Source organism: Entelurus aequoreus, linkage group LG01 (genome assembly GCF_033978785.1).
Source record: "Entelurus aequoreus isolate RoL-2023_Sb linkage group LG01, RoL_Eaeq_v1.1, whole genome shotgun sequence".
Classification (NCBI taxonomy): Eukaryota; Metazoa; Chordata; class Actinopteri; order Syngnathiformes; family Syngnathidae; genus Entelurus; species Entelurus aequoreus.
Window position 1 is genome coordinate 38,152,780 of NC_084731.1, and position 26,350 is coordinate 38,179,129.

At 38.8% G+C, this 26,350-nt stretch overlaps 2 protein-coding genes across 4 annotated transcripts in view; both read right to left on the reverse strand.

Moving 5' to 3' along the window:
• Positions 1-26,350, reverse strand: part of cacna2d2a (calcium channel, voltage-dependent, alpha 2/delta subunit 2a) — a 567,930-nt gene that overhangs the window by 487,029 nt on the left and 54,551 nt on the right. The window lies entirely within an intron of this gene.
• LOC133663134 (trichohyalin-like) lies at positions 1,897-3,064 on the reverse strand. Its single transcript, XM_062067418.1, has one exon. It carries the CDS (start codon positions 2,858-2,860, stop codon positions 1,949-1,951), a length of 912 nt encoding a protein of 303 aa, XP_061923402.1. The 5' UTR covers positions 2,861-3,064; the 3' UTR covers positions 1,897-1,948.

The following is a 26,350-nucleotide window of genomic DNA, read 5'->3' on the forward strand; positions in this document are numbered from 1 at the left end:
AGTGTAAATGGGGGAGGGAAGTTTTTTGGGTTGGTGCACTAATTGTAAGTGTATCTTGTGTTTTTTTATGTTGATTTAATTAAAAAATAAATAAAAAATAAAAAAAAATTTTTATTTTTTTATTTCTTGTGCGGCCCATTTTTAAATAATAATAATCCTTTATTTATTTATTTTCACATTTAATGAGATTTTTAATACAAGGTTTTCATAAACTGTAAGCCACATGTAATTAGTTCTTACCGCATTGTAATAAATGTTATATTCTTGAGTAATTTCCACATGATTTATTTTTTGTTAAATTCTACAGAATAATATTTATTTCTTACATTTATTTTCAAAAGGTTTTCTATGCTACATATGTGCCTATTAAGACTTCACTGTATGCTTTGAAAGGTCATGTTACCGCTAAAGTAATCAAAATAATTTTAATCCTTCTTTTTGTTCTCTTGTTTTTCCAAATAAGAACTGGCAAGACAAACAATAAAGAACCGAATCTTTTAGCAGAATAGAAAGCGTAATCTAAACCGAAAAATATTTATCAATTCCCATCCCTTCTGTGCAGCCAACCCAAAAGGCAATTATGTGGACAATAGCCAAAAGGTGGACATTTATCCACAAAAATATGGAAAAGCTATTTATTGTGTAAGCGGTAGAAAACAAATGGCTGGATGGTGTCTTTCTTCAGAAATAGAAATAGCTGTGAGAAAGGAGGGGATTGAGCTGCAGCGTATACCTACGTATGCTTGTCAACATAAATGGGCTGTCAAAAATGCAAATATTGAACATATTGTCTATTCAGTAACATCATTTTATCATTTTAAAGCTGCATGATGGCACACGGGATTGATTAATACAAATTAAATGTTTGTGTTTTGGCGTCTGCTGGTTTTTGTAATACATAAGATGTTTTATCAACTTATTTCATATATGAAAAATATGTACTGCAATATGCATTTGCTTGCACCTGGACCATTCCAGGGCACGCTTGTAGTTAGTTTTAGCATCTTCCATGAGTGCATTACCCATTATAGACGCGCTGCAGGGCTGCTGCTAAATGTCCATAAAAAGTGGTACATGTCGACTGCATGTTTGAAAACATAGTAACACGCCACAGGTAGGCGCATGACAACATGAATGTGCACTAAATGATTGTTTCAATGGAGAAAGCCATGTAGTACACGCAAAACCCTCGTTTATAGTAAATAGGGCGTCTGCACCTGTTATCAATGGTACATGCAGTAGTAGATCACACGAAACAGGCTCACTGTGTGTGACATGCATTGATACTTTAACTTAACTTAACTAATGGTACACACAATTTTATAGTTTGCACACGTTGTTTAACGCCTGGTATTTGGATCTTAGTAGATCAGGCCCCAATGATGTTCTCTTAAGTTATAAACGACCAGTGTTCAGAGAGGTACTTCTCGTGCGAGCGTTCCGTCCCCCACCACGAAAGCAGAAAACCGCTGATGTAACTACGGAGGTGAATATCCAACAACCAACTACTCTGCGGTTACTCTCCAGGGTACATGAATTACCTCAACGTGCTCCGTCTGCAACATAAACAACCTTGTTCCAACTGTTACATTGTCAGTGCTGTCAGATTTCAGACCACTGTAGCAATAAAAGCAGTATTAATTGAAAAAGAGAACAATATAATGTCAATAAAATGTAGCTGCTGAGGCTTATAACAGATTTGTCTTTAAATATATGTATATCATATTTTTATAAACTAATGTGCATGTCATAGCCAATTATATGATTGCATCAATTTGAAACCGCCCTGGCCACGCAACCGTACCACAAATTGATTGACTGTCTCTGATAAATGCTGATATCTCATCAAGTCCTCTATTAGATTGTGTTAAAAAAAATCCAAGTTCTATTTCCTCACTTAATTCTTTATTAAAATGACAAAGTACAGAACAGAGGTCAGCAGCAAAACTCAAAGGTTAAAAGCGACTTTACGTTGCTGCTGTTTGTGAGTTTCTTTCTTATTCTTCTCCAACCTTTGTTCCTTTGTCATCTCTTCGTCACACTTCAGCTTCATGTTTACTTCCTTCCTGTCAGCCTTCTCACTCTCCACTTTTCTCCTGCCATCTTTTTCTTGCTTCTCAGATGATTTCCTTCGGCTCCAAATGCCCGACCAGAAGTGATCATTCTTCTTGTTACGCTGCTCGTCCAGCGCTCTCAGCCTGGCTTGGTTCGCTTGCAGGTCTTCCATCAGCTTGTCCTCTTTCATCTTCTGGTTGCATTTGTCCTGCTCGGCCGACTCGATGTACCCTTGAATCTTCTCTTCCAGCTCCTCCACCTTCTGCTCGCTCTGCTCCAGCTGTGCTGACTGTTGCTGCACGTTCTGCTGTAGTAAAGCCATCTCGGACTCGTGCTCATGGACATTCTGTTCGCTTTGCTGGAGCGCTTCTTGCTGCTCCAGCAGAGCTCGTTCCAGAGAGCAGATGTGAGATTTCTGCATTTGCACTTTCTTCTGACTCTGCTGGAGCTCAGCGAGTTGCTCCTGAACACTTTGTTCCAGGGACAACATTTGAGCTTGCTGCTTCTTGACCTTCAACTTGCTCTGCTGAACTTCTGCCTGCTGGGCTTGAAGGCTTTCTTTCAGGCTAGCGATTTCCTCCACTTGTTCTGCAAGGACCTCACTGTTCTTTTTCAGTTCAGCCTTTTGCAACCTCAGCAGGTTCCTCAGCTTGATGTTCTTGAGTGTGGAAATGTGAAACTCGTTGTGGTAATGGTCTTTGTCGGCGATGGCGGAATAGTGAAAGTTCATGAGCTTCATATGCATTGATTTTAACGGTGAAAAACCGCCGAGCAGGTCGGTATTTGGCGTTCCGTGGTTGGCCATTGCTAACGTGCAGTGAAGTTGATCGAAGCAGAGGAAAACAAAGTCAGTATTGGGCACCAACTTCCCCAATCTGAGACATGAAAGCTTATATAGTGTTATTCCTTTGTCACGTTGCTTTGTGACAACACTTACAATGATAACGCGTGATTGGACAACTGATCACAGCGTATGCGCAAACTTTACAATGTGAGGCCGCTTCAAAGGCGCTCATGTTACAAGATCCCGAGTCACTTCACCACCAATGACCGTAAGAGTATGTAGAAAGGCATTAAGTAAGTGATTAACACCCAGGAACACAATGTCCAAGGCCTTGTTCACACTGAAGGTCAATTCCAATTTGTCCACCCATATTTGTTCATGTCTGTGTGAATAGTGCAATTCCAAATGTTTTATATCCGACGCAGGCCTCTTCCATATGTGGATGTTAATCAGATATACACTATTACCAAAAGTATTTGGCCACCCATCCAAATGATCAGAATCAGGTATCCTAATCACTTGGCCCGGCCACAGGTGTATAAAATCAAGCACTTAGACATAGAGACTGTTTCTACAAACATTTGTGAAAGAATGGGCCACTCTCAGGAGCTCAGTGATTTCCAGCGTGGAACTGTCATAGGATGCCACCTGTGCAACAAATCCAGTCGTGAAATGTCCTCGCTCCTAAATATTCCAAAGTCAACTGTCTGTTTTATTATAAGAAAATGGAAGAGTTTGGGAACAACAGCAACTCAGCCACCAAGTGGTAGGCCACGTAAACTGACAGAGTGGGTCAGCGGATGCTGAAGCGCATAGTGCAAAGAGGTTGCCGACCTTCTGCACAGTCAGTTGCTACAGAGCTCCAAACTTCATGTGACCTTACAATTAGCCCACGTACAGTACGCAGAGAACTTCATGGAATGTGTTTCCATGGCCGAGCAGCTGTATCTAAGCCATACATCGCCAAATCCAATGCAAAGCGTCGGATGCAGTGGTGTAAAGCACGTCGCTCCTGGACACTAGAGCAGTGGAGACGCGTTCTCTGGAGTGATGAATCATGCTTTTCCATCTGGCAATCTGGGTTTGTAGGTTGCCAGGAAAACGGTACATTGTGCCGAGTGAGAAATTTGGTGGAGGAGGAATTATGGTGTGGGGTTGTTTTTCAGGAGTTGGGCATGCCCCCTTAGTTCCAGTGAAAGGAACTTTGAATGCTCCAGGATACCAAAACATTTTTGACAATTGACTGACTGTGCACCAGTGCACAAAGCAAGGTCCATAAAGATATGGATGACAGAGTCTGGTTTGGATTAACTTGACTGTCCTGCACAGAGTCCTGACCTGAACCCAATAGAACACCTTTGGGATGAATTACAACAAAGACTGAGAGCCAGGCCTTCTCGACCAACATCAGTGTGTGACCTCACCAATGCGCTTTTGGAAGAATGGTCGAAAATTCTGATAAACACACTCCGCAACCTTGTGGACAGCCTTCGCAGAAGAGATGAAGCTGTAATAGCTGCAAAAGGTGGACCGGCATCATATTGAACCCTATGTGTTAGGAATGGGATGGCACAAAGAAGGTGAGAAACAGGTAAATGCTGGGGGGGTGAGAGAAAAAATATTTAGTCTAAGCCTGGGCCCCTGGAGAGGGGGTCCAGACTGAGGGCGGGGAAAAAACCCTCATAGTCATAGCACACATAAGCATGTTTGTAAGAGGGAAATTTCAAACATCAAAGAAAACAAAGGACATTAAAGACAAAAAAACATATATACTGTGGTGGCCTTTGCGGTGTTCCACGCCATCCTCTGCTGGGGTGGTGGGAGCATGGCCAGAGACAGGAGCAGACCCAACAAAGCAACGAAGAGAGCCATCTCCAGCCTCTGCTGCCCACTAACTCTCAGCCAGTGTCCAGTCTGCATGGATGAGCGAGGACGCGTCTAAGGAAACCGAGGTGTCCGATACCTGTTTATTCAGCATGTACGTGCATATGCATATTAGAGATATACCTCAGTATGATAGATTCCACTTGACCCACACAGAACAATACAAAAAACAGTGACGAAGGGGAAGAGTGGCAGTGATTAAAAGTGTGTAATGGAGAAGAAGCAATGCATTAAAGAAGAGTTGACCAGTCTGGTTAGGAGGGACCAGCACAGCACAATAAGTCCTTGTTGAAATAGGAAGAAGCGTCTCGAGCAGCTCTCGCTCATCTTTGTTCGCCTGACAACTCTGACATGACATCAAAAGGCTTTCATAATGTGAGCCCACATTACTCGCCTTTACTGCTCACAAAGGAAACTCGGTTTTTATCAGAACGCTTTAGAAGAAGAAAAACAATCGCTGAGAGAGCCGGCTTCAATCTTCCAAAAGTGTGTGGCATAAACAAAGGAGACGCTCAGGGCAAAGCCATCAGTCAGCATTCTGTGCAACAATTAAAAAGTCTCCAACATTACGCTGAGTCCAGTACACTAAGTATAGTACACTGAGTACAGTATAGCCCAACCACACGATACATTGAGAGCAGCATGTCGCCGAACTGTCTGTAAATAAAGCCAACAAAACTAATGACAAGTTTCTCTTTTTTAGAGTTTCTACGATATTACAGCAATTATGTAGTAATTTCAGTTTGTCCTAAGTATGATGCCGTAGTCTTTGCCATTAAGTTAAATGCGACATTCTTGTGTTTTGTTGAGTCATACAAAGTGTGTATACTGTAAGTATTGTACTTATAACACAGCAGTTGTTTGATTATAAAGTACATCTTAGTTGTAGTTTTGTCCATGTAAAATCACTAATGCTAATCAGTAACTTGTATATGACATATCCAATGTAAATTGGCATTGAGCTAGCATATCTTAAGATGACTCGTTACTTTACTTTTGAGTGCTTTCTATCATGCATGCCTGCTTTGTTGGCATAAAAAAAGGCAACATTAATTAAAGACAGTTTTCTAAGAATACACGTGTTTGCTTGCTAATAAGTGTTTGAGTCGTGCCAGGTCTGCAGGCGGACATGACGTCTCGTGCAACAAAGTTATAGGTAAACTAGCCTTAAGAATACACCTGCAGAAGTCCGCTGCTCAAGGTCAATGCTGTACAATATTATTACATAATTGAAAAATATGCCTGTAGTTATTTGTAGTATATTCTATTGTATTGCTTTTCAAAAAATATTTATTCGCAAAAAGTTAGTTTTTCTTTTAAAAAGGCATGCTACATGGTGATGTTTTGGGGAGGGGGCATGCACGGATTAACTTCATTTTCATCCATTTCAATATACTACGCAGATTTGAAATACGAGTGCTTTGAGTTGTAAGCTTGGATCCATCACAGAATTGAGCGTGTAACTTGAGGTATTACTGTACTAAAAAACAGAACATAATAAGTGGAATTAAAGAGTTTTATGTATCGAGAAAAAGTTGAAATGTTGACATTAATGACCCAAAATTGACATGCATGTAACGACCTGGTCGCATCGTGGTGCGAGGTTGTTCTCTCAGGAATGCAGACGGCTTCGGACACAGCGTGCAGGTAGGAAAATGATTTATTTAAGCAAATACATCATAGCAGGGAAAAAACAAAGACGTGTACATAGCACAAAAGACAAAAACAAAGGGACTAGCATGGGAGCTAGCAAGCAAAAATAATATGGCATGAAAGCTAGCAGGAATCGAAGAAGTCGTTAGCTGTCGCATAAAAGCAAATTAGCAAGCCAGGCCGAGTGAGGCCCGGGCAAAGACTAAATAGCCCTCTGATTAGCGCTCGGGCAACAGGTGCGCGTCCCGAACGCTAACCAGAGGCAGGTGAGCGCAATCTGCCGTCATGGCAACAGAAACAATAACAAGGTGCTGAAAACACACGTGACACTAAAAAGTAAACAAACTGTGATCCGAGCAGCGGATCCTAACAATGCAGGCTGTTTCTTAAAAACATATATGTATGTTGAAATTAGTGTTGTGCCGATACCAATATTTTAGTACTGGTACCAACATGTATTTTGGTACTTTTCTAAATAAGGGGGATTACAAAAAAATGACATTATTGGCTTTATTTGAACAAATAATATGTTTCCTTTTGCATTCGAAGAACAATTTTGTCCTTAAATAAAGTAGTGAACATACTGGACAACTTTCCTTTTAGTAGTAAGTAAGCAAACAAAGGCTCCTAATTTGTCTGCTGACAAATTCAGTAACATATTGTGTCATTTCTTATTCTAATTTGTCAAAATTATGAGGGACAAGCTGTAAAAAATGATTATTAATCCACTTGTTCATTTACTGTTAATATCTGCCTACTTTCAGTTTTAACATGTTATATCTACACTTCTGTTAAAATGTAATAATCACTTATTCTTCTGTTGTTTGTATACTTTACATTAGTTTTGGATGATTCCACAAATTTATGTATCGATCCGATACCAAGTTGTTACAGGATCATACATTGGTCCTATTCAAAGTCCTCATGTGTCCAGAGACATATTTCCTGAGTTTATAAACATAATATGAGTTTAAAAAAAAGGAAACAAAAATTTGTGACGATAAAAAAAAATCGATGTAATCATAGTAGTATCGACTAGAGACGCTATTGTACTTGGTATCATTACAGTGGATGTTAGATGTAGATCCACCCATGGCATTTGTTTACATTCAGGGTGCTAGCTTGCTGTTAGTGGTTAGCTATCGTATCCTCCTACGGTGTGTAGTGAAACATGTTTAGCTATTCTTCGCCCTGCAAGGATGATACTTGAAAGAAACGTACTTTATTTGTCACAATGGAGGCGAGGATTAGTGATGTAGAAGTAGCTAAAACACTGCCGACTGCGAATGGATGTTCGCCGCTAGCTAGCTGGCCATGTTTTAAAGCACCTCTTGCCGTGGGCGTTTCAGTGTTAAATAATAATTATATATAATAATATATAACAGGGTTTCCCACACATTCATTTATTTGTGGCGGCCCGCCACGAAAGAATTACGTCCGCCACAAATTTAAAAAAAATTAATTAATTAATTAATTAAAAATTCTCTCCAGCTTCTCAGGCAAATCATATAGTTGATGTAGATGCCCATATCGGCTGTTCAGATTTACTTTACAAAAGAGAAGTGTAGGATACTTCTCTTGTTGCTTTATTTGTATTTGACTTTATTAAATGTATTTATATTAGAAACACAACATGTGTATATAACAAAGGGTGCAAAGTCTGCAGGCAGTAGGAAACACATGGTTAAGTGTAGGGAGTAAAACGGATGGCAGTCTAAAGTTCAAGATTTTTGGAGCTCTTTGTTCAGAGGATCAGATGTTTGATGAAGCTCTGTGTCTATCTACCACCACTACAGTTTTCTGTTTATTTGTTACTGACTGTGGCAGGACACCTCTGCTTCTGTTTCACTTCATGTTGCTGGTAAATAATATGGTTGTAGTAGTAGGCTAAAGTTAAATTATTTAGTATGCACTAATTAAAGGGGCAGAGGTTTGAGACATTTTAGCTTTTATATTTTATAAGACATATTTTTTGTAAGAACCACAATTAATAAATATATTTCAGTGAATAACTTATTGTTCAAATCTGTATATAAATATGTACATAAAGTGTTGTAATTATATTGTAAAATGGATGGATGGATGGATGGATGGACATTTAAAACAAAACTGTTATTATTAATTAGTAAGTATACATTTTTTGAGCCTTTTTAGAGAAAATCAAATCATTGTAGTAAATTATGCAAACTACCCGATGATGTAATGGTGACCACGCCCATAGCCACACCCATAACCACGCCCCCACCGCCACATGTATCTTGGCAGTTTATGGGAAACACTGTATAATATACCTTTATTGTTAGTTTTTAAGCCAAAATGAATCTATTCTCCCTTTTCTGTCTACACACTGTGTCTGCTTGTAAGTACTCCGTGATTGTGTGTTATCGAACATGCTCCTCTGCTCGCAAAACCAGCAATGTTATGACGTGACGACGCGCCGTCATGCCCGGGAACCGGTACTTTTCAAACAAAGTATAGTACCGTTGTTGATTCATTAGTACCGCTATACTATACCAGTACCGGTATACCGTACAACCCTAGATGAAATTGGTTTTGAAACTGAAAAATATCAAAATGGCCGACCAAGGCCCTAGATGGAAAAAGCTTCGACACTTCTGGTTTCGACCATAAGGGAGTGAGATATTAATTCCACTGCGTGTCTGCCACTACATACAGTAGTAATCTTCACCACAATGCTTTCTTTCTGTGGCAATGTTTGTGATCATGTGTGAAATATGTGGAGCAGACTGACTCAAGGCAAAGAATGATCCTCTTAAGGAGCCAGAATCACTTCAGTGCATACTTGTGCAAAGCCGCAGCCCAAAGTAAAACCTTTTCATCAAAATCAAGCGTTCCACTTCAGTCACCGTGGACTCTTCTGTGTTTGTGAGGCAGAAGAAAGAGGAGGTAAAATAAAAAAGGGGACAGAGTTGAGTAGAAGTATGATTCTAATACCTGACTTGCTTGTTTTGCCTCTAATAGATGAGACGATGTTTCCCGGATGTGCTGCAAGCTCCTTCAAACACAAAGAGTGTGAAGGAGTCTCTGCACTAATGCTCGCAAATATCATCTTTTGCCATTAGCACCAGTGGAATGCTGAAGAATAAATCATTAAGAAGGCCTCCATTGTGAAGGGTTGGTGTGGAAAGTATGCAGAGTGTCTGCGCTTTTCTCAAATGAACTCAATTAAAAACTCTGCCCATTTTTGCCGGATGAATAAGATTTGATTATTTCTTCACTTGAATTGCTAACGCTTAATAGGGAAGCTACCATAAGACATGCAACAGCTTTTTCTTCGTCATTGAAACATGAAAAGTATTCCAAATAAAATGAGGCTAATGGAAGCTCAGCTGTTTTTGTTTTTTTAAAAGTCAGAACTTTGATGTTCTCTAATCTGCTTTTATGCTGACGTTGTGAGAAAGACAACTACCCAGCAAAACAAAACAATATTCTGTCGTATATTGTAACCATGCAGGATCTTGGCTGCAGGAAACTAAGGCTCTGATCTATTAAACTACATGATATAATCCAATACAGTAGCCTTCAAGTTATGTTTATGGCCTCACAAAGGGCTCTACCTGCAAATATACAGTCTGTTTTCACTCAGAGATGGTCCACATGAACTCAGGGGTGTCCTGAAATTGAAACATAACATTATGAATTCCACATTCAAGGCTCAAACGCTATCTATAGCGGGGGTGAAACTGTTGGACAATGTGAGCCTTCTAGCCTAAGAGTGTTCAACCTTGCCATAAAAAATGTGTTGTTGGGAAACTATCAAAAACATGACTAGTTGTTTGGACTATCTCAACTGTGGGACAGAGGTGCATAAGAACTCACTGTGGAATAAGGGACATAACACACCACATAAGGCTTCAGAAGACAAAAGATACCCAGGCAAGATGGAGCTAATCTAATGGTCGTTCAATGCTATTGACAGTGTTTTCCAGCATATGTTATTCTTGTTCTAAAATTGTCATGTATCCATCAAATCTGCTGTTGAAATTTGGACTACATAACCAACATATATAACCAACATATAAGTTGATTGTAATTTAGGGGCGGGACATGGATAAGCATTCTTGCTTTTTTTTTCCGTATCCCTTTTCGGTGGGTGCCGTTGCATGTCTGTCAAATTACAAATAGTGATGAAGTGTTGCTATATATGTCTGCCGGAATAAATAAATAAATTAATTCATTCATTCATTCATTTATTTGATGAAGTGTTGCTATATATGTCTGCCAGAATAAATAAATAAATTAATGAATTCATTCATTCATTCATTCATTAAAGGTTAATTAATGCGTAATAAAAAACGTACACACTTGATAGCACGCAAAGCTGATCTACTAAACTCATGGAAGATTGCATCTCAATCCATTTGGCACAGTGCTTCTCAATAGTTTTCTGTTATGCCGCCCCAAGGAAGACATTTCGCCCCCCTCCCTACACTGATTTCCGCCACTATAAATAGTACCATTTGTCAATACAATTAGTATAAGTACACCCCTGCGTAACATTATATCTTTATTAACATTAAAGATGACAAAAATAAAGAAATATAAATCAATTTACAACAAATAACTTTATTAACATTGTTTTTTAGTCTGTAGAGATGACTGTGAGACCCACAGTCTTCCCCGTGGTTTCTCACCGGTCGGACGTGCCCTAAATACCTCCCCGCAGAGGCGTCCGGGGGGCAACCTGACCAGATGCCCGAACCACCTCATCTGGCTCCTTAATGTGGAGAAGCAGCGGCTTTAGTCTTAATTACTTTCGAAAGACAACGCTTCTCACAGTCGCCCTATCTCTAAGGGAGCCACCGATCATTTCGGCCTCTATGTTATTACATGATTACTCTTTTGAATACAAAATACTTCTGACGACGACGTTATTGCTAAAACATAAATTTTATTTACAGCAAGTGATAAATACGCACATACACATTTTTTGTTCCACACATGTCGATCGAAATATGAACAGAGATATTTTTTTTACACACTGACAAATCAAAATACGGACAAACAACTTAAAACATACACACGCAGAGCGAATTACCCACACACTGGTATGAATTACCCACACACATGTGAATTAAATTACACACGCACAGATTGAGATACAAGTTTGCTAATCATTTTGCTACAGTAATACTTCTATAGAGGAGCTTCAATTAGGCCAGGGGTGCAGCTTTGATTTGTGTACAAAACACCTCAGGCTGGAGCATGATTTCATGGACGTGCTGTAAATGACTGTCTCCATGGTGACAGCTGGAAGTACGCAGCAAAATGCATCATGTTTGTACTTATTATCAATTGTAGATCACTTGCAACCTGTACAATAGTAGACACTAGTGTTGTCCCAATACCAAAATGTATTTTGGTACTTTTCGGTACTTATCTAAATAAAGGGGACCACAGAAAATGTCATTATTGGCTTTATTTTAACAAACAATCTTAGGGTACATTAAACATATGTTTCTTACTGCAAGTTTGTCCTTAAATAAAATAGTGAACATACAAGACAACTTGTCTTTTAGTAGTAAGTAAGCAAACAAAGGCTCCTATTTTAGTCTGCTGACATATGCAGTAACATATTGTGTCATTTTCCATTCTATTATTTTGTCAACATTAATAAGAACAAGTGGTAGAAAATGAATTATTAATCTACTAGTTCATTTACTGTTAATATCTAGTTATTTTCCATTTCAACATGTTCTATCTACACTTATGTTAAAATGTAATAATCACTTATTCTTCTGTTGTTTGATACTTTACATTAGTTTTGGATGATACCACAAATTTGGGTTTCAATCCGATACCAAGTCATGATCAGGATCATACATTGGTCATATTCAAAGTCCCCGTGTGTCCAGGGAACATATTTCCTGAGTTTATAAACATAATATAATTTTTTTTTTTAAATGCTAAAAAATATCAATGTAATCATAGTAGTATCGACTATATAGGGTCCTGTATTTGGTATCATTACAGTCGATGTTAGGTGTAGATCCACCAATGGTGTTTGTTTATATTGTAGCGTCCCGGAAGAGTTGGTGCTGCAGGGAATTCTGGGAATTTGTTCTGTAGTGTTTATGTTGTGTTTGCGGTGCAAATATTCTCCCAAAATGTGTTTGTCATTATTGTTTAGTGTGGTTTCATATGGCACATATTTATGACAGTGTTGGCGTTGTTCATAGGGCCCCCCTTAAATTGACATGTATGGCTGTTGACTAAGTATGAATTAATTCGCTTGCGTGTAGTGTGTTCAAAGTCATGATGGATGTCTCAATGGTTCACATAAGGCACAATGAAGTCTTGTTTTGACTTTGCCAACTATGGACCATTTCTAGCATATCCATTGTCATGATTCCGACGTGCTGCAGTGTGTTTAGTGAAGCATGTATAGCTATCACTAGTTCTACAGGGATGATATTTGAATTACATGTACTTGATGTGTCGCCATGGAGACAAGGACTAATGATTTTGAAATAGTCACAACACTGCGGACAAACACTAGCCATGTCTCAAAGCACCTTTTCCTGAGGGCGTTTCAGTGTTATAACTTCACCTTTATCGGTAGTTTTTAAAGGCCTACTGAAATGAATTGTTTTTATTTAAACGGGGATAGCAGATCCATTGTATGTGTCATACTTGATAATTTCGCGATATTGCCATATTTTTGCTGAAAGGATTTAGTATAGAACAACGACGATAAAGTTCGCAACTGTTGGTCTCTGATAAAAAAAAGCCTTGCCCCTACCGGAAGTAGCGTGACGTAGTCAGTTGTTCGCCTCCTCATATTTTCCTATTGTTTTCAACACAGCTAGAGCGATTCGGACCGAGAAAGCAACGATTACCCCATTAATTTGAGCGATGATGAAAGATTAGTGGATGAGGAACGTTAGAGTGACGGACTAGAATGCAGTGCAAGACATATCTTTTTTTGTTCTGACCGTAACTTAGGTACAAGCTGGCTCATTGGATTCCACACTCTCTCCTTTTTCTATTGTGGATCAAGGATTTGTATTTTAAACCACCTCGGATACTATATCCTCTTGAAAATAAGAGTCGAGAACGCGAAATGGACATTCACAGTAACTTTTATCTCCACGACAATACATCGGCAAAGCTCTTTAGCTACTGAGCTAACGTGATAGCATCTGGCTCGAATGCAGATGGAAACAAAATAAATAAATCCCTGACTGGAAGGATAGACAGAAGATCAACAATACTATTAAACCATGTACATGTAACTACACGGTTAATAATTCTCAGCCTGGCAAAGCTTAACAATGCTGTTGCTAACGACGCTGAAGCTAACTTAGCAACTTAGCAACGGGACTTCACAGAGCTATGATAAAAACATTAGCGCTCCACCTACGCCAGCCAGCACTCATCTGCTCATCAACACCCGTGCTCACCTGCGTTCCAGCGATCGACGGCGCGACGAAGGACTTCACCCGATCACAGAAGCGGTTGGCGGCTAGCGTTGGCTAGCGCGTCTGCTATCCAAGTAAGTCCTCCTTGTTGTGTTGCTACAGCCAGCCGCTAATACACCGATCCCACCTACAACTTTCTTCTTTGCAGTCTCCATTGTTCATTAAACAAATTGCAAAAGATTCACCAACACAGATGTCCAGAATACTGTGGAATTATGAAATGAAAACAGAGCTATTTTGTATTGGCTTCAATGGGCTACCGATACTCCTGTTTCACTGGGTACGTCACGCGCATACGTCATCATCCATAGGCGTTTTCAACCGGAAGTTTAGCGGGAAATTTAAAATTGCACTTTATAAGTTAACCCGGCCGTATTGGCATGTGTTGCATTGTTAAGATTTCATCATTGATATATAAACTATCAGACTGTGTGGTCGGTAGTAGTGGGTTTCAGTAGGCCTTTAAGCCAAAATACATCCATTCTCCCTTTTCTGTCTACACACTGTGTCTGTTTGTAAGCACTCCGTGATTGTGCATTGACGAACATGCTCGTCCGCAGGACACAACGTGAAGACGTCGGGGGCCGGTACTTTTAAGAGGCGGTACAGTACCGAATAGGATTCATTAGTATCGCGGTACTATACTAATACAGGTATACGTACAACCCTAGTACACACAGTTGTATACTTCGTAGTTGTTATTTGGATCGTAGTATATCAGACCCCGAATGTGTATTAGTTTCCTATCATAAACATTGGTGGTAGTTACTGGAAACCAACGCCAACACACAACGAACAGCATTTTACTGCCGCTATAAATCCATAATGTGGCTGTAAAGTGCATGCTTTTCCAATTCAGTATACGCCCCTCGTCCTCCACGTATCGCTGGGTCTGTGTAACATTAAGAGGCTTCAATCATGTCCTGGAAGGAGCATCTGTCAAATCCAATCCAGTGCAAACCGCTTTATTCTTTTTACCAATCAGCAGACCAGAAAGTGAGCCATGTACGCACCCACACACGCACACAAAGCCACCTTGATCAGTTCAACTAAGTGCAACTGAATTATTCATACTGTGAACGTTTACAGCACGCCTTGGTCGCGGGGGTGAGAAAGTGTTCGTTTCGGCATGACGGAGGACGGCGAGCGAGGACCACACACTGTCAAACGTGTTTAGCGAGTACGATCTTGATGAGCAGGGGGACGACGGTCGTAGTAACACCGCGTCATTAAGTCTGGATGATGAACACCGAGGGTAAACAAATGTCCAGGGTTCAAAGGTTAAAGAGCGCTCGCAGGAGGAGATTATGGATGATGCAATTAACGTCTCGATTTAATTAGCCACTGATTGCAACTTCCTAATGTAGTTATTCATTAAATGCACAAGATGGCAGTAGTTACATTTAAAGTATGACGAGTGGTCAGCAGTACAGGTGAAAAAAACACAGATAAGGTAATATTTTTTCAATACTTTTAATGATATAATATCAATCTTAAATGTTTTAAAATGGATTTAAAAAAATAATACCATTTGAAAAATAAATGTTGACTATTTTTGGACTTATGGTACTCAAGGATAATTTCCGTGTGGTGAGCGAAGCAGTACAAGAAGTGGACAGGTTGTTTTTTTTACATTGAAGTGGCAAGAAACTTGATCCACTCTATTACAATTGTAATATAGTTTTCCCTCCATTATCTGTGGTTCATGTTTTATTTACGTTTCATTTGTTGGACTTTTATAATCCAACAGATGGCGGTTGACTATTATAAAACATTTGCAGAGTATCAATGTGGTGTCGATACAGGTAATGAATGTGTCTTACACTCACAGAGGCATCCTTTATCCATCCCTATTGTTTACAATCAATTCATCAGGGCTATCATGCTAGCTTACCGCTATGACAACATTTGTTGTGATGCTGCTGTTAGGGGTGCTAAAAAAAAACAAACACAATTCTTATTTATTCTGATTCAAAATCGATAAAAAAAAATACAAAAAAACGGACTGTTTTTTGATTAGTTTTAAGAATCAATTTAAAAAAATATGTTTTAAGGTCATCTTCATCATATGGCATCGACCAAAAGGTTGGTTTTTGTAACCTGTAACCTGTTTTGAAACAGTTTTATTATAATTAGTATGCCTAATAGGGTTGAATGGTACTAATAAATACAGGTACTAACAAAGTATCAATGTATTAATGAATTAAAAAAGGTACTACACTGCCTTTGAAAAATACCTGTAATTTTTTTTTTTAACTGCACTGATGACGCACCGTGGTGATATTGCTGGTAATAGGAGTCAAGGTGCATGGGAGTCAACACACACACAGAGCACTTACAAACGTAAACAGTGTGGAGACCAAAGGGGGACAATGGACGTATTTTGGCTTCTAAACTAACAATAAAGGTGAAGCGATGCACTGCAGAGTCCTCGCTAGCTAGCAGCTAACGTCCCCCCACAGTGTGTTAGCTACTTTCAAATCATTTCCGACTCTATGGCGACAAATAAACTATGTTTCTTACAAATATAATCCCTGCAGGATGATGAGTAGCCAAACATGTTTCACTACACACCGTAAAAGACCCAACAGCTAACAGAAAGCTGACGACGCCTCTGGATGTAAACAAATGGGTAGATCCATACAAATATCGACTGTAACAATACCAAGTACAAGAGCCATACAGAGATGTTACTCCAATAATTGCATCGCTATTTTTTATTATCACAAAATCTTGTCATTTTTGGTATTGTTTATAACACAGGAAACATTTATGACCAATGTATGACCCTGTAACTACTTGGTATTAATACCTGGGATTTATATATATATATAGCGCTTTTCTAAGTACCCAAAGTCCCTGACACAAAGTATTGGATTGATACCCAAATTTGTGTCATCACCCAAAACGTATATAAAGTATCCTAAGAACAGAAAAACAATTACATTTTAACAAAGTGTTAAAGTCAAACAAGTAAATTAATAATCTATCCATTTTCTACCGGTTGTCCCTCATAATTTTGACAAAATAATACATTGGTAAACAACACAATATGTTACTGCATACGTTAGCAGCCAAATTAGGAGCCTTTGTGCCCATTTGCTTACTTACTATTAAAAGTTAACTTGTCTATTATGCTTACTATCTTACTTAATGGGACACTGCACTTTTTGGGAAATTTTGCTTATCATTAACAATCTTCATATAAGACAAGAACACATGTTTTTTTTCTTTTTTTATGCATTCTCAATAGTAAATACATGCGATCAATAGTCCACTTATAATGAAGCCTATGGGAGATGCCTATTATATACAAAGCGCTTAAACAAAACAATTTAACACCTCCATCAAGGTTTTATATAAATGCTGTAAGTATATATGTAATGTGATAACAGGTATATTCATAATAACATGTAATATTTATGTATTTTGCTCATTTCAAGCATATGACAGTGCATTCATTTCATAAACACATCACAACGTTCACTTTTTCCTTCGACAACATCACTGATTATTACAAGTCACGGCAGACTTCATGAGAGCAAACAAACATCATAAAACATCACTTACTGTACAATGTCTGCTGCCACTGGAATGCCGACTGATAGGATGTTGATATATTACCGTTTAGATGAAGAATAACTTGCGAAGATAAGAGGGGTTGAACCAAGTGTCTTTTCGTGTCATTCTCGCCATCTCCTGGTCGAAATGATCTCCTCATCCTTCTACTATCAAATTGAAAGGCATTATGTATGATCTAGATTAACTTTCACCAACTCCGAGGCAAGAAAGCAGCTCAACAGCTTATGATGTCAATACAGCAGCATAGGATAATAATAATAATAATACATTTTATTTGGTATAGCGCTTTTCAGAGTACTCAAATAGCTAGCTTTCTCTGATCACCGTACCGCTACAATAGTGTCCGCGTTAGGGCTTAAAATAACTATATCACAAATACTTGGTTAATATTCAAGTCACAAAATGTAAATGTAGTATTGTTGGCCAATTTTTGGAAGGTTATTTAAAGGGCTTTATGGGCGGAAAAGAGGACCTCTCTTAATTAAATGTATTTATGAGTTAGAATGCATTACAAAAATACATCTGTCTTCTTGTCTCTCATAGTGATTGTGAACAATAAGCAACATTCCAAAAAAGTGCAGTTCCCCTTTGATGCTATTTTATTTCAGTGTTCGAAAATTATTCTTTAAAGGCCTACTAAAACCCACTACTACCGACTACGCAGTCTGATAGTTTATATATCAATGATGAAATCTTAACATTGCAACACATGCCAATACGGCCGGGTTAGATTAGTAAAGTGCAATTTTAAATTTCCCGCGGAATATCCTGCTGAAAACGTCTCGGTATGATGACGTTTGCGTGTGACGTCACGGATTGTAGCGGACATTTTGGGACAGCATTGTGGCCAGCGATTAAGTCGTCTGTTTTCATCGCAAATTCCACAGTATTCTGGACATCTGTGTTGGTGAATCTTTTGCAATTTGTTTAATGAACAATGGAGATAGCAAAGAAGAAAGTTGTAGGTGGGAAGCGGTGTATTAGCGGCCGGCTGCAGCAACACAAACACGTAGCGGCTACGTCGTAGCCGGTGTTTCATTGTTTACATTCCCGAACGATGACAGTCAAGCTTTACCATTGGCCTGGGACAACAGAGACTCTTACCAGGAAGACTTTGAGTTGGATACGCATGCTTGTGGAGATGGGACAACAGAGACTCTTACCAGGAGGACTTTGAGTTGGATACGCGCTACCGTGAATACGCAGCTGCGGCTTCCAAACATTTGATCGCTTGCCCGTACATGCGTGCCGCTATGTGCATGTCACATACGTAACTTTGGGGAAATATATGTGCCGTGTGAACTTTGCGAAGGTGAACGGTACTTTGGGCTGTGGGATTGAGTGTGTTGTGCAGGTGTTTGATTTGTATTGGCGGGTTATATGGACGGGAGGGGCGAGGTGTTTTTTATGCAGGATTAATTTGTGGCATATTAAATATAAGCCTGGTTGTGTTGTGGCTAATAGAGTATACATATGTTTTGTGTTTATTTACTGTTTTAGTCATTCCCAGCTGAATATCAGGTCCCACCCGCCTCTCACAGCATCTTCCCTATCTGAATCGCTTCCACTGCCCTCTAGTCCTTCACTCTCACTTTTCTCATCCACGAATCTTTCATCCTCGCTCAAATTAATGAGGAAATTCGGTCCGAATCGCTCTCGCTGCTTGTGGCCATGATTGTAAACAATGTGCAGATGTGAAGAGCTCCACAACCTGTGACGTCACGCTACTTCCGGTACAGGCAAGGCTTTTTTTATCAGCGACCAAAAGTTGCGAACTTTATCGTCGATGTTCTCTACTAAATCCTTTCAGCAAAAATATGGCAATATCGCGAAATGATCAAGTATGACACATAGAATGGACCTGCTATCCCCGTTTAAATAAGAAAATCTCATTTCAGTAGGCCTTTAACTGCAATAACAAACATGTATTCATGTATTAGACTTTCGGTTAAAATAAAGCCAATAACATATTGGCTTTATTCGGTATAGTTCGGTTGGTAGAGTGGCCGTGCCAGCAACTTGAGGGTTCCAGGTTCGATCCCCGCTTCCGCCATCCTAGTCACTGCCGTTGTGTCCTTGGGCAAAACACTTTACCCACCTGCTCCCAGTGACACCCACACTGGTTTGAATGTAACTTAGATATTGGGTTTCACTATGTAAAGCGCTTTGAGTCACTAGAGAAAAAGCGCTATATAAATATAATTCACTTCAATAATATATTTTTTGTGGTCCCTTTTATTTTGAAAAGTATCCAAAAGAATACTAAAGAATACATTCCGAGAAATCGGTTCGAATCTAGAATTGTAAAACAACTTGCACTGAGCCTAGTCTATAAAATCCGCTACATCTCCCTGATACCGAAGTACATGTCAAACTACTTCCATAACGTAAATGACCGCCATAACCACAACACCAGAGGGAGCTCCACAAACCACGTTAAACACAAATTCCGATCGAACAAAGGTCTTAACTCATTCTCCTTCAATGCCACATCAATATGGAATGCACTCCCAACAGGAGTAAAAGAAAGTGCATCTCTTCCCTCCTTCAAAACCGCACTAAAAGAACACCTCCAGGCAACTACAACCCTAGACTAACACCCTCCCCCCTCCACATCCCACCTCCCCGGATTGTAAATAATCAAATGTAAATAATCAAATGTATATACTTGTTCTTATGCTTTCTGATCTCACTATGTTCTCTGCTCGCTGTACATATCCTACGAAGTCAGACCTACACTGTTTCAATGTCCATTTCTCAGATGATATTATTGTTGATGACTGAAGTGCGGATATCAACCAAACCTAACCCCCCCGCCCCAAACCCCACCCCCTCCACATCACTAACCAGCTGTGTTGTAAAATATATTCTACTTTTCACTTTCTCATGCACTCCAAATCATTATAATTCATAATAGTTATTATGTATTCAATTATGTTTTGGAAATAACTGCCGCCTGCTTGTAAATGAACAGCCCTTCCTATCTGCAATTTAGCGAAATAAACATATTGGCTACTAGGGTAGTCCCAATACTAATATGTTGGTACCGGTACCAAAATGGATTTCGATATTCTGATACTTTTCTAAATAATGGGGACAAAGGCTTTATTTTAACAAAAAATCTTACAATACATTAAACATGTTTCTTATTGCAATTGTGTCCTTAAATAAAATAGAGAACATACGAAACAAATTTTATTTTATTAGTAAGTAAACAAACAAAGGCTCCTAATTTGTCTGCTAAAATATGCAGTAACTTATTGTGTCATTTCTCATTCTATTATTTTGTCAAAATTAGCTGTAAAAATTGATTATTAATCTACTTGTTCATTTACTGTTAATATCTGCTTACTTTCTCTTTTAACATGTTCTATCTACACTTCTGTTAAAATGTAATAATCACTTATCTTCTGTTGTTTGGATGCTTTACATTAGTTTTGGATGATACCACAAATTAGGGTATCGATCCGATACCAAGTAGGTACAGGATCATACATTGGTCATAATTCAAAGTCCTCATGTGTCCAGGGACATATTTCCTCAGTTTATAAACATAAAATTAATTTTAAAAAAGGAAACAAGAGTTTGTGATATTAAAAAATATCGATGTAATCATAGTAGTATCGACTAGATTCACGCCTGTACTTGGCATGATTACAGTGGATGTCAGGTATAGATCCACCCATGGCAGTTGTTTACATTGTGACGCCGGTGAGCTACGGTGTGTAGTGAAGCATGTTTAGCTTAGTACTATACTAGTACCGGTATACTGTACAACCCTATTGGCTACTATCAATCCATCATGAGATATAAACAAGAATATACGTTTAGGTTTTATTAAAACTGCAACTGAAGTGGCGCCATGTCTAATTGTGGGAAAGAATGGGAGATGTCAGATGTCTGCAATGAAATTAGTGATTAAGCTAAAAATTCCCAAATTGAAGCTACTCTGGTGATGCCGCCTCCAGGCCTGCAAGTTATGCAACGCTTCTTTCTATCATGGTGTTGTCGTTGCGTGGGTCTGTATTGAAAGGTGGTGGAGAAACAATACAGGGGCCAACATGTGATGCTCCCACGCGCATTTTCCGACACCGACAGTTATTACAAGTGATGAAATACAGTAAGATTGTTGCCTTGCTATTGGAACATTTCATCTACACACACATTGATGGTTGTTGATTTTGCATGCCTAATGTGGCAACGTTAAGAGGACAAGTGGTCCCACAGATTGTGATTGATAAACATGTATATCCATCCATTGTCTACCACTTGTCCCTCTCGGGGTCATATATATATATACATACATACAGTACAGGCCAAAAGTTTAGACACACCTTCTCATTCAATGCATTTTCTTTATTTTCATGACTATTTACATTGTGGATTGTCACTGAAGGCATCAAAACTTTGAATGAACACACATGGAGTTATGTACTTTAAAAAAAAGGTGAAATAACTAAAACATGTTTTAAATTCTATTTTCTTCAAAATAGCCCCCCTTTGCTCTGATTACTTTTTCGCATACTCTTGGCATTCTCTCGATGAGCTTCAAGAGGTAGATACCTTAAAGGGTTTTGACTTAACAGGTGTCATAGTTTTGATGCCTTCAGTGACAATCTACAAGGTAAATAGTCTTGAAAATAAAGAAAATGCATTGAAATGAGAAGGAAACTTTTGGCCTGTAATGTGTATATTATATAAGTTGCTTGAAATCCAGTGTGAAGTTCCCGCAGTCAGCAATGGTTTGGGGAGCCGTGTCAGCTGCTGGTGTTGGTCCACTGTGTTTCATCAAGCCCAGAGTCAATGTAGCTGTGTACCAAGAGATTTTAGAGCACTACATGCTTCCATCTGTTGAAAACCTCTATGGAGATGATGATTTCATTTTCCAGCATGATCTGGCATCTGCCCACAGTGCCAAAACCACCAGTAACTGGTGTACTGACCATGACATTACAGTCCTCGATTGGCCTGCCAACTCCCCTGACCTGAACCACATAGAGAATTGGTGGGGTATTGTGAAGAAGAAGCTGAAAGACACCAGACCCAATAATGCAAATGAGCAGCTGCTATTGAAGCATCCTGGACATCCATAACACCTCAGCAATGCCACAGGCTGACTGCCTCCATGCCACGCCGCATTGATGCAGTAATCCGTGCAAAAGGATTCCCAACCAAGTACTGAGTGCATTAATTGACATTTTCAAATGTTTGATTTTGTTTTGCTCTTATAAATCTTATTTTTTTACTTGGTCTGAGGATATATTCTAATTTTTTGAGATAGGATTTTTGAGTTTTCTGAAGCTGTATGCCATAATCAGCAATATTAAAATAATAAAAGGCTTGCAATACTTCAGTTGATGTGTAATGAATCCAGAATGTATGACATTTTCATGTTTTTAGTTGCATTACAGAAAATAAAGAACTTTATCACAATATTCTAATTTTCTGAGACAGTCCTGTATATTATATATATATATATATATATATATATATATATATATATATATATATATATATATATATATATATATATATATATATATATATATATATATATATATATATATATATATATATATATATAAACCCTGCTGAGTGTGCACTACGGTACAATAGGAAAACAGTTTACAGGTCTGTTTATAGCAACGCACCAGCGTGTGTGTTTGCAGGTAATACAGTAAGATGAGGGTAGGTAAGTGGATTACTGTCCAACCACTAAAGGAGACAATAAAAGGCCACCAGGAAGGACAAGGAGGAGGAGGAGGAGGAGGAGGAGGAGGAGGAGAGGGCACGTTAATGAAATATTAATGTGTTTACTGGATAACTGTCATGGCGTTCTAGTGATATTGAAAATACTCAAATGTCTTTGGTAGTTTTACATGTGCTGCAGTCATCCTCAGACCTCTAACCATCTTCATCGTCATCATTGCACTCTTTCTCACCACACACGCCTGCTTTACGGCTTTCATCAAGGCACCCCGCCTCTGTCGGAAATTGCATTGGGTCAGATCAATGAAAACAATATAAATAAAATTACATGCCCGGATGTCAACTAGACCAGTGTTTCTTAACCATTGTGCCGCCAAAAAATATATCTTCCTCAGCTGTGGTCCTTATGGGCTGCAGCGGCACTTAATACTCTTGTCCTCCACTTGTGGCAGTAATGACAATATCAAACAAACAGAAGAAGTCTGGAGCTAAAATAAGTTTCTTAAGCGCAGAAATTATGACTTAAGTGGTGCAGCTGTATTTGTATTTGCACTTTAATTTTGTTGACAATTTAGTTAAACATTTTCATTATTAGTTTAGTTGATTTATTTTAGCACAACATAATTGTATTTAAACGTATTTTCTGTCAGTTATTTATGAGTGTTTTTTATGCAATATATTTGGTTAGTATTTCTTTTTAGCCTAAGGCGTATGTGTTAAATAAATAATCGTTGTGATTAACACATGGTTTCATATCATTTGACAAGGTTCTACTAGCTGCCTCAAGAAAGAAATGAGGAGGAACATTATAGCCTATCAAATCCTTGAATGCAATTCAATTGTGGGGGCTGTGAGCTCTACATGACATTCGTAGCGCTCTCTATGGGTTTGGTTTAAGATGCTTTGTCAGACATGCGAGCATCCATGTACAAAACCCAAAACCAGTGAAGTTTGCACGTTGTGTAAATCGTAAATAAAAACAGAATACAATGATTTGCTAATCCTTTTCAACCTATATTCAATTGAATAGACTGCAAAGACAAGATATTTAATGTTCGAACTGTAAAACTTTGTTATTTTTTGGCAGATATTAGCTCATTTGGAATTTGATGCCTGCATCATGTTTCAAAAAAGCTGGCACAAGTTACTAAAACAGTATCAGTGCAGTGTCCATACAGCTAGTGAGTGTGCCACACACGCACATTCAGGTGTCAGTTACCAAACACTACTGATAAGGCTGAAACGACGCGTCGACGTAGTCGACGTCATCGGTTACGTAAATACGTCGACGCCGTTTTTGTGCGTCGACGCGTCGCATAATGACGTCACACTACCGTCATGGCGAAGCGCAAAGCAGACGATCAAAGAAGACGATGCGAGCGAGGGGGGAAAAGCATGCCAAAAGTGGTCAAAAGTGTGGGAGTATTTCAATAAACGGCCTAATAATGTTGTTGTATGCACACTGTGTCGAGCGGAAATGGCCTATCATAGCAGCACAACGGCTATGAACGAACATTTGAAAGAAAACCATCAACTAGTCAATCGTCCGCGCGAGCATACGTTGTCATCATTACACAAAAACATGAATGTGTCATTTGTATCTGCTAGGGGTGTAACGGTACGTGTTTTGTATTGAACCGTTTCGGTACGGGGCTTTCGGTTCGGTACGGGGGTGTACCGAACGAGTTTCTAAGCTAAAGTCTTAGCAAGCTGCTTTGCTCCGTCTGCCTCTGTCTCAGCACGCAGCATTGTCCCACCCACACAACCATCTGATTGGTACACACGCAGCATTGTCCCACCCACACAACCATCTGATTGGTACACACGAAGCATTATCAGCCAATCAGCAGTGCGTATTCAGAGCGCATGTAGTCAGCGCTTCAGGGTGGAGCAGATAGGTGTTTAGCAGGTGAGCATCAGGCAGCGGACTCTCCCCAAATGATAATAAACACCTCCCAGTCAACTACTAGTAACATCACTATGAGCCCGTTGACCTTCTAGAAACTTAAACTGCAGCTCAGCTCACTCGCAATCCTGGCTTGAGGTGAAGGCTAATTAGCTCTCAGTTCCAGCCACATCGACCCCTTCTGAGCGCCTATTTTCAGCTGCTGGGAATATTGTAAATAAGAAAAGAACCAAAGCATGTAGACATGCTAACCTTTCTTCATTACAACTGTTAGACACTCACTGGAATCAGTAGAATTGGTTATTGTGTACTGTGTTGGACTGGATGTTTATTTTGCACATTTTAAAAGCAATACTTAATGTTTACAGTGCTCCAGAATATTTAGATTGGCACTTTTTTGTATTGGATGTTTATCTTTATTTTTGCACATTTTAGCAAATAAGCAATACTTTCACTTTTGTTGAAATGTTTACACTGTTGTTACAGAATATTTCGTTTTGCACTTTTTTGTATTGGATGTTTATCTTTATTTTTGCACATTTTAAAGCAAAATAAGCAATACTTTTACTTTTGAAATGCTTATACTATTGCAGAATATTAAGATTTGCACTGGATGTTGACTCTTATATTTGCACATTAAAAAGCAAATAAGCTACTTTTAATTTTGTTAAATTTTAAAAGTTTTAAATGTTTACATTGTTACAGAATATTTAGTCATGTTGTTGTCAATGTTGACTGGGTGGCCATACTTCTTTTTTTTTGTAAATAAAAGCCATGCCTTTTGAAAAAACGGGCCTACATTTATTTTTTCATCTTCATTTTGAATAAAAAAATAATCGGTAAAAGGAAAAATAATCTATAGATTAATCGAAAAAATAATCTATAGATTAACCGATTAATCGAAAAAATAATCTATAGATTAATCGATAGAAAAATAATCGTTAGCTGCAGCCTTAACTACTGATAACTAATAAAACAGATTTGCCTTTTTATACAGTATATGTAAAATATGTAGCCAATTATGTAGGTCAGAGGATGATGTCATCTTAATACCGCCTTGGCGACGTTTTCTGCTCAGTGGGAAACAGTTTTTATAAGGTCATTGGCATTAGATAAATGTCTTATCATGTATCGTTTGAGGACAACTATTACACAAACTCTCAGGTCAAAACTATGTATGCATACATATTTTCAATTTGAAAATAATTTTGAAAGTAAACGTCAGAATTGGCATGAGGCTAGGAAGCCGTAAAGCAGTAAAGCCTGGTTCATTGCCCTGATTTTTCATGACGTCATTCCCAGCTGCCGTCCCGCTCATTAAATATGCGTGGTGGT

What these genes read in the sequence shown, in the direction of transcription:
- LOC133663134 (XM_062067418.1), bottom strand. Translation starts at nt 2,860, where the DNA reads ATGGCCAACCACGGAACGCCAAATACCGACCTGCTCGGCGGTTTTTCA.